This window comes from Cryptomeria japonica, chromosome 2 (genome assembly GCF_030272615.1).
Source record: "Cryptomeria japonica chromosome 2, Sugi_1.0, whole genome shotgun sequence".
In the NCBI taxonomy this organism is placed as follows: Eukaryota; Viridiplantae; Streptophyta; class Pinopsida; order Cupressales; family Cupressaceae; genus Cryptomeria; species Cryptomeria japonica.
The window spans coordinates 628,470,529-628,490,860 of NC_081406.1; the positions used below are offsets into that span (position 1 = coordinate 628,470,529).

Sequence of the window (20,332 nt, forward strand, 5' to 3'; positions counted from 1 at the left end):
AGAAAAATCTTACACTTGAACTGAACATTAATTACAATTTGCTCCTCCAAACTTCTGTGCCAATTTTCAAGACCAACAAAAGACTAGGCAGACCATGTAAATGAATTTAATAAATTATTATATTAAAAAAAAAAAAAGTGACAATATCATCGACTACCACCACAAGAATTTAACACAGAATGGAATACAAGAGACGACAAACTGCAGTTAAAAGAGAAAAATCTTACACTTGAACTGAACATTAATTACAATTTGCTCCTCCAAACTTCTGTGCCAATTTTCAAGACCAACAAAAGACTAGGCAGACCATGTAAATGAATTTAATAAATTATTATATTAAAAAAAAAAAAGTGACAATATCATCGACTACCACCACAAGAATTTAACACAGAATGGAATACAAGAGACGACAAACTGCAGTTAAAAGAGAAAAATCTTACACTTGAACTGAACATTAATTACAATTTGCTCCTCCAAACTTCTGTGCCAATTTTCAAGACCAACAAAAGACTAGGCAGACCATGTAAATGAATTTAATAAATTATTATATTAAAAAAAAAGGAGTTCTTTCCTGGTTTAACAGATTAACATGCATGACTGAGGATTATGAATCATTCAGTCAACCCTTATTGCTTGAAGATGGATTCCCTCTTATAGGTTGTGAGATGCCTACAAGTGTGTTGCTTTGCTTTTATCCTAACTTCTGTAATAGACACAAGATCTGTTTTGACTTGCCTTGAAAATTGAGCTCTCATTTTAACATGGTCGACTTCACTGGCCATCTCTGTTTGGCATGTTACGTCGCATACATTGAGAAAAAAAAACCATGAAACTCGCTGATAAAGTTGCATAGATTTGTAAGATCATACTGAAAAGATAATTTTATTTGCTTCCCATTGAGGTAAGCTTAGAAGTAAAGCTCTCGATAATGTGCATAAATATTGCTTCCATCCATTAGTAGCCTGAATAAAGTCTTCATAATTGAAAATGGGTTGCTCTTCATGAGAAGATGCAGAATAATCTACACTGAAATCAGGCAGCATAGTGTCTTGTACTGTGAACTTTTTACATAAGACCTTTCTTAACAAACTATATCTGTCTGTCTGTAACTCTCTGTGACCAGTAGATGCCCCTGTAGCAGTTTCTGCTCCAAAACCATAGCAATAATCCTCCACACAATTACTTGGTCGCTTCCAAAACTTCCAATGGTAAAACAGGACAACCTGATCATTAGAATTCAGAAGTTAACTTGACAGATAACTGGATAGCAATCTACATTACATGATAGAGGCAAATTATCGTCCATAATAAAACGAAGATATAAGTGGTAAACAAGAAGCAAATTATTTTTGAATTTACTGCAACGTAAAAATTAAAAGTTACCTGAACGGCATGTAAACTGTTTCTAAATAGCTCAGGCAACACAATTCCTTTCCATTGCAGTTGCAGTGGCTTATCAAGGGAATCTGAAGAATATAATGTACAATCATGGTTGGTTTCTTTCATCTTTGTTTCACATTCCTCTAAGTTGCCGTGATCCTTATCAAAACAAAACTCCAAACCAAGTAAGAGCATCCTGGCCCAACGGATATCAAAGTCCAAGTGTTGTTCTTTAAGACCAACTAAAAAATCATGTGCCTCTTCCATCATAAGATGGTCCTGGTTTACCCAATACATGTTATCCGATGCTGGCAAAGGAAGCCAGTGTTCTAATATGAAATCTGATGAAAAATGCAAATACCCAGATACATTACGACTAGTAACAGTTGCTAAATCATTTAGTTCTTCTACTCTTATTGAAGAAGAATCTTGCATCATCATCTTCTTGGCCCCATGGGGCATAAGTAAATCAGAATCAGTATCCTTGACCCCACCAGGGTTTAAAAAAGGATAAAGGTGATCAGAAAGTTGACTGATGAGCTTGGCATCCTCATTATGTGAACTATCGCGTGTGAACCACAGTGTTAATGTACATCGTTCCCCTTCAGTGATCTGCAAGGATGCATACAGATGCAGCCAAGTAAAAGAATATTACATACATACATGGTGCCATTTACCACACCTAAAACATCCATAGCATTAATTTCAGAAGAAGAAAGACAGGAAGAAAGTTCTAGCCTCTAAACACAAAGGCACCGAAAAAACTTAGGCTTTATGGCAAAGTTGAAAAATATAAGATTAAATTCATTTACACATTAAAAAAAATTCACACGCCAGCCAGCAACATGGAAAGTGCTAGACTTCATCAAATGCTTGTTTAGACTATTTTCATTAACACGTTCCTTAGACCACAAAATATGCATATTGAACTGAAGAACTTATTTATTAAATATTTAAATGGATTAACAAATTGCTTCTGTACATGATAGTAAGGTGTCGGAGATGTGAAGAGTAGATAACACAATATTGGAATTAATTTCTTAAGTCTAATCGAATCACTTCCTTGACAGTCTAATCTAACTCGTCTGATATCTGTATTGACTGAAAGCTCGGCATAGGCAAAACTTGTTAAATTGCCTTTGATACATTTAGTTGACGTTGAATTTTGATTTATCTCTCTTCAAGTCGTTACCTATAATGTGTATTCATCGATCCGATTCATATAGTTGTCTAACTTGCCTATCCTTGTTAATTGTTAACCACCAGTGATGATGTCGACCCTATACCTTAGTCATTTGTCATTCTTTGTATTGGCTTTGTTCATGTATTGTAGGCTATCATCCTTTGTAAAGATAATTTAAGGAGCTTTCTCATGTTATCAACACAATAATTAATATCAATACAATACTTAACAAAGTCTTGTTATCATTCTTTATTTATTATTCTCGCTAAACCTATTCATGATTTCTGCTACTAATTAATTTGAAGGTTTCCTGGCTTGCCACACCTGGCCATACAAGGTTACTCGCTTGTTTTTGCTTAGAGATTGAATGGGGATATTACATTGGTTTTGAGTATGTGGTATTGTTAGATCAATAACGAACAATAAGCATCTAGAAATCACTAAGAATAAAAAATGAACTATTCACAAGACAATTGTTTAGAATTAGGCCAATATGAATGGTCTAAACATGAAACTGATTTCCAATCTGATAATAGGAATAGTTTTCAAATTTTCCACTGAGTTGCAGATAATCCACTTTTTGAAATGGATGTAGAGAAGTTTGTCCATTGGGATAACCCACTTTTTGAAATAAAGGTAGAGACATATCTTGCTTCAAGTTCCACAAATTGCAATGATATCAGAGTAGCATTGCAAAAGATTAATAGGGAAATGTTTCTCCATTAAAAAAGGTCCACAAGAAAGAAGTTGTAGAGATAGAGCAATTTAATAGAGTTGGGTATGACTCAAGAAGATTTGCAAGACAATACGTACCATCAAGCAAAATTGTTTTAAGACAAGACACACAAAGTTGTTCAACGAGACTTAATCAAGTAAAGAATTTTTTGGAGCATCTTAATTGTGATTGCTTGAGGAGGAGAAATCTTGGGAAGGGCGGACTACAATGTCCCCTTTTGAAAATGAGATTATAATAATAATAATAATAATAAATTAAAATATTTTTCTTTTTTTCGGTCGGTAAACTTTGTATAATTTTATTAATAATAAGAAAGTTTGCAGCTACATACACCAGCTTTGAAAATCACATCTCAAAATGGGCAAACCCTACCCTGCCCTCCACCTACAAACAATTGGATAATCAAAATTTCCCCCAAATTTCTACCCCCAAAATAGATCATTGAAAAAAATACGACATCACAGCGAATTTCACAATATCAAAACTTACAAAAATTACAATTTCAAAATGAAAAATCCCCCAATTCACTGGGCATGCACCTCGTTACCCCAGCCATCCCTTGTCTCTGCCACATCGCCTCGTCTTAGCCTCCTTCGCGAGCTCTGTCCACCTGCCACTCCTCTCCTTGAGGCACGACCCCTGCGATTCCCATATTGGCCATCTCTCCAATAATCCGCCAATTTGAACTTGAGCTTTTATCAGGTCAATCATCTCCTGCAGCAAGCCCAAAGCTAGTACAAGCTCCCAATCAGTAATGCAGTCCTGAACCACATGCCACCCTTCCATAGCTTCATATGCCTCCTCACATTCCTGTCCTCAAGAGCGCACCAAAGGATGAAAGGGTGCACATGTGAAGGATAGCCCGGAACAACCACCCAATCACCCAAAGCAGTCACAAACCCTCGGCCCAGATCTGCAAATGCAAGGAGAGTGTCCAGACCCAGCCTCCATTCTGGTCTCACACACCTCTCCATTATTCGTTTCACTTCCTGGACGCTATCACATTTGAGCCCCCAAGCACAGAACATGGACAAAATATCCATGTTTGTGTGATATTTTTATTTGCAAGATGAAATCATAACCCAGAACCGAACACTCCTGCAGAAGGAAAAATGGGTCGTCCATAGTGAAGACTATCTTCAACCTCTCCAATGTGATTTTGCCCCAAAAGGCCATCTGCTGCTTCAAAGCCTTCAAGCTGAAATTCACCTCCATATTCTTGACAGAGATTTCACCTTGCACCAGCCACAATTGTGAGGAGGCTACCCCATATATCAAACAAGAATCATGTGTGCACATCTCCCACAACAACCGAAGGTGACAATAAAGATTGGAGTGCGCAACCCAAACGAACCATAAATGCCTATCACCAAAATCCGCCGCCTCACTTCTCGTCGTCCTTCCTCCCTTCACAGTAACTGCCAAATTGAAAGTGAGTAAATGCAAAGTTCGTACAACTCCAGCTCACATCTCCAACACACTTCATCCCGCCACTTCCACTGCCAACTTGGACAAGGAATCTACCAACTGATTTCCCTCCTGACACACATGCGAGATTTTGAAATTTTTGAAACCTTCTAATTTCGTTTTGATGACTCAAACAAATTTATCCGACTTCCATACCTTTACTCCTCCATTGGCAATTGCATTGATCACTATCTGAGAATCCCCTTCCAGATGCAATTGTTCAATCCTTAGTCTTTACACCAAATCCACCGCCAACATAGCCACTTGTATCTCTGCCTCATTATTGGTTCCTATCTCCAATTGCTTCAAATCAATTGCAAGTATGTTTCCTTCTGAGTCGCGAGCTACACATCCAGCTCCCGAGGGACTAGGGTTCCCTTTTGAAGCTCCATCAAAATTTACTTTCACCCACCCCAGTTCCAGTTTAGTCCATTCAACTCCCTCTCTTCTCGTCCTAGGATAAACCCTATACTGCCCATTAGCAGGCAGGAAATTAAAATATATATTTATGTATAACATAATATACTATAATATTAAAATATAAAATTATAGTTTAATTTAATCAAAAGTCAAGGGGCATATGAAGAATACATCTTTATTTATCTGATTATTACTCCTTTGGAGCATGGAACTCCGGTTCATTTAATCTGAGGACAAAACCCCTCATGGCAGCAATTAAAGGATGGAAACCCTTTATTTTCCTTGTTGAGTTTGTGGACGAAAATCCTTCACTCAGGTAGATTAAAAAATTATTTATCAAAAGCATTGAACTAGTATAGGCTTGAAAAAAATTGACAATACTATAGAAAGTAATATCTGATATAAATCTGGGCAGATTTCAAAGCATCCAAGCAATTCAATTTAATTTTAGCAGTAATTATTTAATCAGCCAATTAAAAATTAGGAATTCTCATTAATAATCAATTGTGCAAGTTTATATTCTGTATGCTAGGGATTGAAATTAAAGAAAATTAAAAAGGGGCGTTTTTATCCAATCTTCATCATCTCTAAAAACCAAAAGTGTTCTCACCACAATGAATATGAGGTTCTCACCACAATGAATATGAGGATCCAACTCAAGGCTTATGAAAGCACAAACCAAAGATATACTCTGGAAATTGTCCAAAATTATATTAGTACTAACAAGAGGATCCAACTCAAGGCTTATGAAAGCACAAACCAAAGATATACTCTGGAAATTGTCCAAAATTATATTAGTACTAACAAGATTATACTTAAGTTTTGCAATCCAACCACTTGACCAATAAGAGGAGGCTTTTCTAAAAATCAGAAGCAGCAACTATGACCACAGCCTCCAATATGTAACGTTAAAATATGGCACCTGAGCTAAATGCATGCATACTACCTGTTGTGACGTATTCACACATCGCCCCATTGCAAATGGGGACCCCTACTTTTTTTGCTTTGTGGGGTTTTGCTTTCTAGGTTTTAGAGTTTTGTCTGTTAGCCTTTGCTTTTCGAGTGTTGCTAGGGGAATCACCTGGATAGCAGGCTCTTCTTGAGCTAGGTTGAGTCTTTGGGGCCCCAAAATTAGGGTTTCTTTGAAACTCTTCCTTAGGGCCTGGTTTTGATTTTGTTGCTAATTGTGTCTTGCTTGGTGAGTGAGTATCATTCTTGAAGGTCCAAGCTAGGTCAACTTGGTGAGTGATGAAGTCTGGAATGTCATCCTGATCTTCAAATGCCCTGAAATTTGGCTAAGTCTGGAATGTCCTGATCCTGAAATTTGGCTCTGGAATGTCCTGATCCTGAAATTTGACTGTTTGGAAAACTGAAGAATCCTCCAAAAACTAGATTTTGCAATATAACTCTTGGAGGTCCGAAACCACTCTCAAACATCCTGACAGTATATATGGAATATAACTTAAAGTATAAGTGACATTTCCTTATACTTAAATGTTATATTCCATAAAATGATCCTGACAGAGAGACCAAAATGTCAAATTTTGCTCCTGACCCTTCCAAAGGGTCCAAAGCGAATTTCACTCCTGACCCTTCCGAGCGAAATTCTCCATAAGACATTCTACTTTGACCAAAACCTAGAACTAACGCATTCCTAGGCTTGAATGAAGGTAAAAACGCTTGTTTGAATGAGGAAATGTGAAAATGAAGTCAAGATTTGAGCCCAAGGATGATTTTCGCTCCTGACCCTTCCAAAGGGTCCAGAACGAAATTCATTTTTCTCCACTTTGCTCTTTGACATGACCAAGTTTGTTGACTTCTGGGGCGTGATGGGAAGGTTTTGATGCACATTTGTCTTTGAGAGGAGATTTGAGGTGACAAAATGATGGAAATTAGCCTAAAGTAGGAATTTCGCTCCTGACCCTTCCAAAGGGTCCAAAGCGAAATTCTTGAAAACCTCATTTTCTCCCTTGTTTAGACCAACGTTCTAGTTTTGAGGTGATGGGATGTGAAAATGTGAAGGATTTTGGCCAAGATTAGGGATTTCGCTCCTGACCCTTCCAAAGGGTCCAGAGCGAAATTCTTGAAAACACTCATTTTTCCTTTAGCCAGAGTCAGGACCAAGGTGGAAATGAAAGGAGAGGGATCTATGTTTGCCTCCCAAGGAAGATTAGAGTTGGAAAAGTCAAGGATCAAACCCAAAACATGATTTTCGCTCCTGACCCTTCCAGAGGGTCCAGAGCGAAAATCTTGGTAGCTCTTATTTTCTTCCTTATTTTGGCTAAACTTTGGCATGATAGAGGAGTTAGTATGTTCTTGCCCTGAGAGGGAGTTGGATGATTTTGAAGATCAAGATTTTAGCCTGAAAGGGAATTTCGCTCCTGACCCTTTGTCAAACCCAAAACATGATTTTCGCTCCTGACCCTTCCAGAGGGTCCAGAGCGAAAATCTTGGTAGCTCTTATTTTCTTCCTTATTTTGGCTAAACTTTGGCATGATAGAGGAGTTAGTATGTTCTTGCCCTGAGAGGGAGTTGGATGATTTTGAAGATCAAGATTTTAGCCTGAAAGGGAATTTCGCTCCTGACCCTTCCAAAGGGTCCAGAGCGAAAATCACTATAAACCTCATTTGCTACTTGATTTGGGCTTGAAACCTTGTTCCTTAGGTGGAAAATGATCTATGTTTGCCTCCAAAGAAGATTGAAGTTTGAAAAATGAGCAATCAAAGCCTAAACTAAGATTTTCACTCCTGACCCTTCCAAAGGGTCCAGAGCGAAAATCTTCTTAGACCTCTTTTCCTCCCTAGTTTGACCAATTTTTGATGTCCAAGGCATGTTGAAAGGAAGAGTGGACATGTTTGGCCTTTGGAAATGTTCGAAAGCATTGAAAAATGAAGGATTTTAGCTAAGAGGGTGAATTTCGCTCCTGACCCTTCCAAAGGGTCCAGAGCGAAATTCTTGGAAACTCATATTTTCTTCTTGGAGATGGTCAGATTCTTGATTTTTATGGCATGGTTAGAAGGACTTTGATGTGTTCTTTCCTTTGAATATTGGATTGAGGTAATGGAGTAGTCAAAACAAGCTCAAAATAGGAAATTCGCTCCTGACCCTTCCAAAGGGTCCAGAGCGAAATTCCTAAAAACACCTATTTTTCCTTGGATAAGGTCAAGTCCTTGGGTTTTTATGGCGTGGATGGAAGTGAGATAGCATGTCTTTGCCTCTTGAGGTGGTTTGGAGTTGGAGAAGTGAAGCTCAAATCATGATTTTCGCTCCTAACCCTTCCAGAGGGTCCAGAGCGAAAATCTTCATGGACCTCTTTCCCTTCCTTGTTCGACCAAATTTTGATGTCTAAGGCATGTGGAAAGAGAGAATAAACATGTCGTGGCCTTTGGGAATGTTTGAAAAGGTTGAGGAATGAGTGTTTTAGCCAAGGAAGGAAATTTCGCTCCTGACCCTTCCAAAGGGTCCAAAGCAAAATTCCTTACAAGCCTATATTTTTCACCTTGCTTGAGCTTAAAACCTTGTTCCTAAGGTGAAGAGAGAGGAGATTTTACCTTGCAAAGAAGATTGGGATTGAAAGAATTATGATTTTAGGCTAGAAAGGAAAATTCGCTCCTGACCCTTCCAAAGGGTCCAAGGCGGAATTGTGCAAAACCTATATTTTCCCTTAGTTTCATGCTAAATCTAGTGTGGATCATGATTAAAGAAGGCCTTAAGAATGACTCCAAATTGCCAATGATTATCAAGATTGAAGGAATTGAGCAAAACGATGAAAATCGCTCCTGACCCTTCCAGAGGGTCCAGGGCGAAAATTCTTCAACCACCTATTTTCCTTTGCAAAATCAAGTCAAACTTGGGTTGGATGTGAGAGGAGAAGTGTTTTCTATCCTTTTGAGGTGAATTCAACTTGAAATGATGGAGGAATAAGCCTAAATTAAGAATTCCGCTCCTGACCCTTCCAGAAGGTCCAGGGCGAAATTTCACCAAAACCACTTTTCTTCCAAATGTGTCAAGACAATTGCAAACTAAAGTGAATTGGGATGGAAGAAGTCTTTAGGAGTAATTTCAAGTTGCTAGGAAACATTGAAATTGAAGGAATTGAGCCAAATCAAGAATTCGCCCCTGACCCTTCCAAAGGGTCCAGAGCGAAATTCTAAAAACCACCTATTCCTTTCACATTTAGACCAAGCCAGGCCTAGACAAAGATGGTAGAAGCCCTTGAGATTGCCCTTGAATGGATTGTTGTCTCCAAAAGTGATGATTTTAGGCAAGAGGAAGAAATTCGCTCCTAACCCTTCCAAAGGGTCCAGGGCGAAATTCATTATAGGTCTTGTCCCTGGCCATGATTCAAAGCGAAATTCTCTTTTCTAGTCATTTTGAGGTCAAACAAAATGTTGCAAGCTTGGGAGAGGGATCCAAGGATGAGATTCCAAGTATAGAAAGTGAGAGAAATGGAGTTGAGTGAGGGAAGGCAAGCATAGAGAGAAATTCGCTCCTGACCCTTCCAAAGGGTCCAAAGCGAAAAACACTAAAACCATCCTTTTCTCCAAATTTTGTGCTAAGTCAGGCCTGGACTAGGGTGAGGAAAACTATTTGGAATGCCTTGGAAAGATGTTTGACCATCAAAAGTGTGAATTTTGAGCTAAAATGAAAATTTCGCTTCTGACCCTTTCAGAGGGTCCAAGGCGAAATCTTTTGAAACTCCTATTTTTCACCTTGTTTGGGCCAGACGAGGAGTTGGTTGTGAGGTAATGTTGAAAAGAGGTCTAAGTTGGCCAGGAATGCAAATTTCGCTCCTGACCCTTCCAAAGGGTCCAGGGCGAAATTCTTATAGGGCCTGTCCCTAGAAAGAATATTGAGCAAGCTTCATTTTAACATCTTCTTGTTGATGATTTAAGGTAGAAAATGCTATGTTGAAATGAATTTATTATGTGTCCTTAATCATCTTTTGGGTTTGTCTTGCAGTTAAAAGAAGACCAGGCCAAGACAAGGACGACCTTCTCCAGTCCAGCATCAACAAGGACGACCTCCTCCAGTCCAGCATCATTGAGGATGACCACTTCCAACCCAGCATCATCAAGGACAACCTCTTCCAATCCAGCATTTGAAGGAAAGGTACACCATCCATCATGCACATCAAAGACAAAGGAGGTTAAAGCAAGGGTCTGTCGGAGAAGCAGAATAGTTTCAGAAGAGTTAATTAAAGTTAACTTCTCAGCATCATCAAATTGAACATCTACCAAATTACAAGTGTCAGACAAGGTGGCATCCCAGTCATCACTCCTCCAGTCGGATTGGTCCATCTCAGCGTGTCCAGATTCAATGTACCCGACTCCTCAAAATGACACAAACTTCGATGTACCTACCCTGGTTATCCATTGGTCGAATATTCCAAAGAAGACATGTCCAAATAATGCAATTATTTCATTGGTCAGAATTGAGTTTGTTGTAACAAACCCTAATTAGGGTTTTCATTGTAAGATCTCGGCCATTAGTTTCAAATTGATCTGAGCCATCGAATTGTATTGAGGGCGCTATATAAGCCTTGGCTCCTCATTTGTAAAGGGATAGTTTGTCAGTAGTTAGAAGGTGAATAGTTAGAAATAGTGAATAGTTAGTTGATAGAATAGCAATTAGAGTAGAATAGAAAGAGAAGGCAAGGTTTGTTGCCAAGATGTTGTTGTAAAAGACTTGTAAACTTCATTGAAGAAATGGTGAAATCTATGGGTCGATTCAACAATTTGCATGGTCTTTATACTTCTCAGATTCGATTTCATGTTATTGGATGAGTGGAAGAAATGTGTTTGATTGATGGTGAAATTCGTATATCCATACTACTAGCAGTTTGTTGATTGCAGACTTGCCTTGTGTAGTCAACTGGAATCATTCAGCTTAAGCTTAACTTCAATTGTCGCTTCTTCACTGATATGCATCAGCCTGATGGTGTCTATGCTTGTAGCAATGATCTGAACATCATAAAGCTTTCCTCCGAAGATCACACTAACCTTGTGGAGATGGTCCTGGGATGTCAAAACAAGACTTAGTTAGAATTTCATCAAAGGTTATTTATTGCTCCTACATTCTTAGTGTTAGAATTAGATCCTTTCCCCGCCCTCATCCTTTTCTTTTTTTTTTAAAATGTAGACTAGTGAAATCCTGTGTTCCAGCAATATTCAAAACAAATCAGACGTTCAGTCATCAAGTGTAAGTCCCCTTGTGATTCTAGCAAAATCACATCAAACCACAGAGAGCTTATCCACGAGTAGAGAACCTACATACAAGAACCTTGGAGTTGCCTCGACTGATCCTTCGGCAAGATCTTCAGCAGTCGGGAAACTTTGCTCAAGAGAGGATAAGGTACCTTTAAGTATTTTATTCTGTGTTTAGTCGTGTACAAAATACACATCAACACTACCATAAATCTTGCTTAAATGCAAGATGATAAAGTTGGAAATAGTTTTCAATGGATTTGTCTTAAAACAGATTTGAAATGCTCATTCAGAGATTAAGAAATGTGTCTTTTGTAGCTACAAGTAAATTAAAAGGATACATTGATCTGGAAACAAGTCAATAGAATCATATGGATAAATGAATAACGACTGCAACGTAAAAAATTGACATTGTACCTCATCAACACAATGAATATTGGATTCATCTGCTGTATAAAGTATTGCATCCTGAAACAATCAGTAAAAACAGCAATATGATCATTTCGATTTGTGTGACAATTATATCCTAGAAAATGTATCAGTTTCACATAAACCAGAAATGCTTAAGAAGAAAATCTATCCCTATAAATTAGAAAAAATATATTACGCATAGTTCTAACTTTCTAGGCCTAGTCAGATACAAACCTCTGTAAACATGTAGTTGGATTTGATAACTTTCAATCAAGTCCCACACATTCCATTATACTCTATAATCATCTAAAGTGATTCTAAACCTCCTGATAAAGAAAATTCTTGAATAAGAAAATTTAAAGCACATTTTGAGATTATACTCACTCCAATCTTGGGTACAATAGTTGTTGGTTCACCTTCTTGGAAGTGAAAAAGACCACCTTTAAAGTCTTCATTGTAGTTGTTTAGATAGCATACAGCCTGCATTGCCTCAATAGATACACAATCACAAGCTTGCTTCTTGTCCGGTAGATTTGACATAGAGGTTATAAACTTCCATTACAGATATTATTTAGATAATCATGAAGCCATAAAGCTGCAGTATAACAATACCAAGAAATTTATTGAAGAGAAGAAGAACATGCATACAAAAGGAAAAATTCAATAAAGCTCGAGCATTAAGAAGTTCTGGCTATGTCATAAGAGTGGTATCAATGTAGTGAAGTAATAGCCTCCAATCTTCTTATACATTTTAAATTTTTCACGTAATGCATTTTATTAACTTCTGCTTGCAAGATTGATATGAAAGACTCTTAGTCATCGAATCAATTCTCAAACACCTTTTTGTCATATCCAGCTTGAGGGGAAAGGCATGTTTTTAGAAGCTTACAGGATGGGGGATTTTTTTATTTTTTATTTTAGGCCACAAAAGAGGAAAGAGGAGGCCGACCAAGAAAACACAATAATCCACAACCAATTAACCATTAGGTTAGTAGGAGGGCTGTGTAATCAGATTAATTAGGGAAAATGGTATACTTTAGGCCCTAACCCTTATAATGGCAGTCCTTCCTAATGTATATTTTATAACCACTTCCATGTCTAGCCTCAGAAGTTGATGCCTACAGGCTGCTTAATCAGATTAATTAGGGAAAATGGTATACTTTAGGCCCTAACCGTTATGGTGGCAGTCCTTCCTAATGTTTATAACCACTTCCATGTCTAGCCTCAGAAGTCGATGCCTACAATGCCATCATTCTTGTATTGGGAATTACTCTCAATGTTACTAACAACTTCCATATCAAGCCTCAAAAGTTGATGTTTGAAATACTGTTGCATACTTGGGTGCTCAAACTTCCCTTATATTCATATTTCTAAGTGTATACCTAAAGAGATATGGCCATGATTGCTTTCACAGATAATAAGGGTTTGACCAACTTCCGATCTTGTAGACATCCAACAACAAGCCTAAATCAATAATGTTCATAAATTAATCATGACCTTAGAAAATTGGACTCTAACGGAGAGGAATTTTCCTGTGTTACTAACTTACTGGGTTCTCCAAGAATCATCCCCCACCCTTGTATGGGTTCGGTAAGGGGCTAGCATGAGGCCAAGTATGGCCCACGATCACCTAGGGTCCCAGCTAGGAACCCAAGGTGCCTAGGGCAAACCTTGGGCAAATTTTAGATGTACCCAAGTGAACCCCAGAGGATCTGTGGTCAAATGGACACAAAAACAAAAACAAAGAGCATTTTTTTTACCATTTTTAAAAATAAGAACTCTCTCCACATCTAATTCACCGTAAAGTGAGGGCTTATTACATTTTAAGACTCATTTCACAAAAAGGAAAATGAGCAAAACTACATTTTTGCCTCTAAGCTGCCATTGTTAATTTTTTAAGGTTGCTACATTTTTCATCAAAGAAGAAGGCTATGAGAATCAAAAAGACCTCTACCAATAGGAGAGAAAGAGTGGCATGAGGAAGATTTATCCATCAAAAGTGAGGAAATCTTGTAATTTTTTTCAAGTATTTTTTAAATGTTTTAAATAATTTTTTAAATCTTTATAAATAATATAGAGGTTATGATGTTGTTTTTTTCAACATTTGTAGGGTTGTAGATTTGTAATGTTTTTTATAAGATGCTACCCTGTTTGCAGTCAAATCTTTGTATTTCTCCTTTTCACTTTCCAATGATTCGGCATTCAGGCATAATGTCGTACAGTTTTCATGCTTAAGAAAATAAAGTATTCCTTTAGTAGTTTCTGGTTTTGCAAGGTTTAATGAAAGCTCACATAATGATTTCGCTGATGCATTTGGTATTCAATTATGCAAGCGAGACAAACATTTAATTTGCAGAACAGAAACATTAATATTTCTCAGAATACAAACTGCTGTCATGAGGAGAGAATTACACAGGAAATGCATATAAAAGGCTGACCTCGCATTTGATGCTGTAGCCATATATGACACTCCAAAAATCTCTCAATTATTGAACAGCAGCAAATACAGTGACTCAAAAACAATTAATAACCATCCATTCCCTTCTTCCACGGCAGATAATCAATGGCAAAGTATAGTCGACCCAGCTGTAGCTCTATATGCTCTGTTGCCGAAGCTTAGTGCTAGCTTATGGTATGGCTACTTCCAAGTTGCAAGAGCTCAAGTCAAAATGAATCTAGTTATTGATTAGCCACATGGAGCTGCACCTAGAAGAGTCTTCATTCCTTCCAAAACACTTTCTCTGAAAATCTACAAGCTCCCAACTTCACGCCTTCAGCCTGGACTGAGTCCTACGTCACATTCAAAGGCACATTACTATGCCCAAAATGTGAATAGTGACTAGCAGATTGAAACGCGAGGCTTCCAAGTGAACAAACATCGAATGACCTCCTTCAAGTCTAGCGGCTAGTAAACAATGGGCCCGATTGCTTCATTCATTCTGTCACTTCCTTGGTCTATCAAATCTCCTTGTCTATTCATTGCCTTCCATAATAATTTGCTGAAGCAGCTGGAAATATTATTTCATCACTTTTATCCAATTTGAACCTTATTCCATTGAATATGCGCTATGGATATGGAGCAATAATTTTTTTTGGACCCACATTTTTTGTCTTACTTTTCTAGTTTTATATGCCTCCGAATAAGGCCGAATGACATTTCTTTTTCCATGATACCCTTTGTCCTTTCCATTTGATAATATTATGATATCATTCATAATATGGCCATAAAATCTCATGCTCAATATTACAAAATTTACCCCATCACAAGTGCTTATTCAACCATGGCATCCAAGTTGGTATTTTGCCTAAAGTTTCTAATTCCATCCAAATTTTGATATTCCGTAAGTCTCTGAAAACTTCAATGCCTGCAAACGTTCTGCTAAAGCTACAACTCAATGTGAGCTGCACCACATCAACCAAGGTAGATCTCTCACCACCATAGCCAAACTTCCTCAAGAGGATTTTCGTCCTCCAGAAGGCTGCATGAACAAAGTTCAATTCCCAAAACCCCAAGGGTTTCACCACAAAGAAAATAATAATCTCCATAATGTCAAATGAGTCCCTCAACTCTCTTTAATACATTGTTTTCTCCAACTTCCAAAAAATCCTTTTAAAAAATTACTATGTTACCCCGAGTTTCCGGGACAGGGACGGGGACAGCAGGGGACAGGGGTATGTGTTTCCGGGATGGGGATTTTTTTTGCCAATTTTGGGGACAGCAAAGGGGACAGCTATATAAAAATAAGGAAAATTAAAATATATAGGGAATTTAAAATATTCATACGAATACATGGATAAAACATGCAGATATACATTATAGAACCTTAACATATAAGAACTAGCAGAGTTCTTAAGGCAATTTTGTGTTAAATTGAGAGTCAAAATCAAATTTCTTATAGAATTCATTGTCAAAATTCACTGTCTATATGCAGAAATTATGGGGACATCCCCTAGGAGTCCCCTATCCCCAAGATGGGGACGCCTGAAAAAAAATCAGGGACGCGTCCCCGGGTAATGTAGAAAAATTACTTTATTAATTTAAACTCCATTTTAGGTTCGAAAAAGACATTTTCATTTAAATAATGAAAATTTGGCAAATAAGGTCCCTATTATATGTGCCCATGATTTAAAACTTTTCACCCCAGTTTTGACGAGCTATAGCACTAAGGTGCTTGTACAATATTTTAATATAATTTAAGCATCCTTACTAAAAATAATTAAAATAATCCAATAATACACCCATTTTGCAGAAAATGTCGAAACACATCAAAATTGAAAACTAATTGCACTAGAGTGATCCCAATGATGAATACCGACAAACAAAACCAACACCAAAAGCCGGAAATCGCTCCAAAAAGTAGCATATGAATCCTTCAGACCATCTGAGCTCACTGAAAACATCAAATAGCCCCTCATGCAAGAGAGACACCCACCAAGAAGGTCAAGACCAACTGCACTGAAAGAGAACCCTGAAATGAGGACATTACAATCCTCCCTCCCCAAAGATTATTGGTTCTCAACCAATGCCTACACAACATCAAAAACACCAAACTGAACTGAACTACCACCACATGTGATCCCAGGGTCCCACATCAATCTTAGAAAGAACCCACCATGCTGACATTGTGCCACTCTGACTATAACTATAAACTCAATGTGCGAAAATGCACTCCACTCTCCTATGACCCAATAATATAACCGTCATCAAAACCCAAACTGAAATACTTGAAAAGGCTGAAATCCATACCATAAAACATCTCCTGCCAAAGCATCTCAATGAGGTCCATACCTGCAATCCCATTGCCAAACACGATTTTGGGCAATAGAAAAGATAAACTACACAACCATAAAACATAAACCTTAGCATCTCCCTTCATGATGTCCTAAATATTAAGCAGATCAATCCCTGTCAAGTAGCTGGTATAGAAAATTGTCAGCAAAACCAACTCTGAAATTAGCTATCCTGGGATGCCTCTATGGTCATAAACTGATAATACCACAACAACACTTAATCTCCAAGTGTTAAAAGGATGATCCCGAGCACACCAAACAACTACAATCAACAAGGCATCCTCTAAAAATATATATGCCAACATCATGGAATGACTACAATAATCATTACTCACCAAAGTGAAAGTAGAAATTAACTGAACAATACCCGGAAGATCTCCCACAACCCGCTGCCATAAAGTCTGCAAGCGCTCAAAACCTATCTACTCATAAAATGATGTCACCATATTCAATGTAGAAATGCAAGGGCGGCATCATGGAATGATTGCAATAGTCATCACTCACCCAAGTGGAAGTGGAAATTAACTGAATTGTACCTGGAAGATCTCCCACAACCCGCTGCCATAAAGTCTGCAAGCACTCAAAACCTATCTGCTCATAAAATGATGTCACCATAACCAACACAAAAATGCAAGGGCAGAAGCTAACAATATGAAATACCCCAGAAAACGTAGGAGATGTGAGCATGAAAATAGTTGATAAGACCTCTCCTATGATCAAATCACCTCTAGCGACCAACTCCACCCACCAAATATTTCACTGCTGGACTGAAAAGGCATACCAACTCATCTGCACGTCAAGAACCATAGTCCTCTGGATGCTGATTAGAAAGTGGACAGTAGTACTAACTCTGGAATTTTGTCCACAACTCCAATCCTGACTCAACACCACATTGCTGGAAACTGCACCTGGGTCCCAAATCCTGTGATCAACTCCAATCATATCAATAAAATCAGAAAAAGCTGCATCATCCAACTCAAAGAGTGGATTATCAAATGTCATATCAGCATCCACACCAAACGATGGTTTATCAACAGCTGATTACTATCATAATCCTTATGCTCCACCCAAACATCCTGCTGCTCCAAACTTACATTTTCTGATCTCTAGGGACAATGTGCAATTTCAAACTCCTGAATGCAATCAAACTCCTCCATTACCTGTTTGATCTCCTTGCCCCTTTCCCTATTCTCCTATTCCCTGAATTGTTTGGCCTCATAGAGTTGTCCTTTCGCTTCAAGAAGTGCCTGTTGGACACTTTCCAAAGCAAGCTTTGTGGATTCAAGCTCAATGGTGAGCTCGCTAATCTCTCTCCTTTTCCCCCTAGACATCATCAAAGCCTCATCTGCAATCTTGGTGACTACATTTCTGTCATGTATCATATGTAAGAAAGCTGATTTTATTTCCTTCATAGTGCTCTTCATCATGTACAAATCAAGAAGAATGATATTTTGCTCATATTGGTTTCTTGGTGTCATGACTCTTTATGTCATCCAATCTAGATAATGTGTTCACTTCATTTCCAACAGATACAAAAAAAGGGGATTTTTCCAATCATGATCATGAAAGAATAGTAAATTGTTGCTATGATGAATATTAAAACTAGAATCTTTGTCATACCTTTCAATAGTGACTCCATGGCTGTCCTGAGTCTTGTGAACCTCCTCTTCGAAGCTTGTCTCGTCACCATCATTTGGCAGGGTTCATGGTCGACGAGACATTCATCACTGAAGAGACCTCATGGATTTCCTCAAACCTGCAAGTTTCCCATGGTGGCATGGCCTATCATGCAAAGAAACTCCTCTCACCCACCGTTTCTCTACAGTCGTACCTTGAAATGTATTATGCCCTAGCCACGAGCAGGATAAATTTTGTTCTCAAAAACCCTAATAAAAACGTTTTGCAAAATGATAAATCAATAAAAATACAATTGCCCTTTTCTATATGAACTTAGCTATAAATTTTAACGAATTTTATACATTTTTTTAATGTTCGCCAAATTTCAAACTTCAACCATGAAATTCGGTGAACACTATGACATAGGTTAACACAACAAAGAAACCAACGGTGGTGAATAGGGAGATCCCTGGTGGTGAATATGGAGATCCCTGGAAGGAATCTCACCAATACAATTAATGATGTCAAATTTGGTGTGGACTTACTTCTGGTAGGCACTTGGAGAAGTCTAGGCAAGTCGACCATTTGGCCCCCAACTTTTCAATTAGTGAGTGCAGATCCACAAGGTACATGGAGTTTTAATGGGCCAAAAGGTAATTACTGGAACCCAAGAATTTTTGTTGAATATTGTGGTCATTTCCTTCCTAAAAAAAAGCATACGACACATTGTTGGGTCAGGGTTGGCTGGTAGCAACCAAAAGCAATCACAACTGGAAAAAGAATACAATCTCCATAGAGAACAAGGATCCGAAATATATATTAGATTTGAAGAACCAAGTAGTCAATGAGGAAGTAGCTTCCTTCAATTTGCCAGACTCTAACTTTGAAGAAGAATGGATGGAGAAGCACTTGAGAGGCTTGACCTCAATAAAATCAAACCACATTCCAATTGAGTTGTTGACATTGTGGAACCATTGATAACTAAGGATGATATGGCTGATTCAAAGAGGGAGGCAAGATAAAGGTAAGCGAAAGTGGCAGCATATGAAGAGGAAGGTGAGACATCAATGTGGGGATCATCAAATTCACAACATGCTCCCGTTGGGGATGATATTGTTCATCAACAAGAAGCTACAAAAGAAACATCTAATTTGAGGATACCTACACATCAGCAAACTTTTTTGAGCTTTAGTCACAAAAGAAATTTGTACATCATGAGCATTGAAAGTAATTTGAAACTGTCATTTGCATTGAAGTTGATATTTATGGAGCTTGTTTTTTGGTCTATAATGTGTATTAAAATAAAATTTTGATTTATATATAACAAAAACTAGTAATGTGTTCCCTAAATTCAGTAGCATGCATGTTTTTGAATAGCTGTTTTACAAATTTATGTGTTTTTTAACATTCAGAAAATTTACCAAGTTTTTGCCAAGTCTTGAGTCAGCCAACTTATTGCCAAGTCCAAGTTTTTCAACTATGGGATTTACCAAAACAAGATAGGATTGAAAAGCTTGAATAGGAAAGGTCCTAGGCTAGCACCAAGAAGTAGTAGTAAGAAAAAAGGGGAAGGAAAGCAAATGGAGCAACGTGATGAGACTAGGTAAGATGATGTGCTAGGAGTTGAAGCAAATGGAGACAGATCTAAACCAAGAAGGCTAGCATGACACAAGTTGTGTATACGATACAAGAGGGATGATGACTTCAATAAAATGAGACAAAGAAGAAGATGACAGAAAAGGGGAAGATGAAAAACAGATGATATTGGTCAACTAGAGGGTGAGTACTTGACCATGGGAAGAATGTCATGTTGGTCTACAAGACTCCAACTAGAGCCCATGATGGTTCAGATCTTGGCAAAGGAGGCAAGAGACATGGAGGAAGCTAAGCAAAGGAGCCTCATGCACATAAGAAACATGTGGTGCAAGGGAGTTAATAATATAAATTGTAAATAAAAATTAAAAGCATCAAAACTTGGGGTCCAATCAGTCAAGACTCCAGCATGTTAAAAAAAAATGGAAATTTCAATAGCATTTGACTTAAACATGTCAAACAAGATGGAATTAAGAAGTGGGTTTATTTCTAAAGGAATGAATATACCTAAAGAAATTGAGCTGAAAA

At 37.9% G+C, this 20,332-nt stretch overlaps 1 protein-coding gene across 2 annotated transcripts in view; it reads right to left on the reverse strand.

The window, feature by feature from the left end:
• Positions 1–852: 852 nt before the first annotated feature.
• LOC131078657 (uncharacterized) overlaps positions 853–20,332 on the reverse strand; it is a 36,530-nt gene continuing 17,050 nt past the window's right edge. The window contains exons 5-8 of one of the 2 annotated variants that reach the window (XM_058016400.2): positions 12,188–12,283; positions 11,810–11,860; positions 1,384–1,992; positions 853–1,223 (exon numbers count right to left, since the gene is read on the reverse strand). In XM_058016400.2, the coding sequence (XP_057872383.2) occupies positions 864–1,223; positions 1,384–1,992; positions 11,810–11,860; positions 12,188–12,283 (1,116 nt within the window). In that variant the 3' untranslated portion in view covers positions 853–863. The remainder of the gene's footprint in view (positions 1,224–1,383; positions 1,993–11,809; positions 11,861–12,187; positions 12,284–20,332) is intronic. The other variant, XM_058016401.2, reaches the window with a different exon arrangement.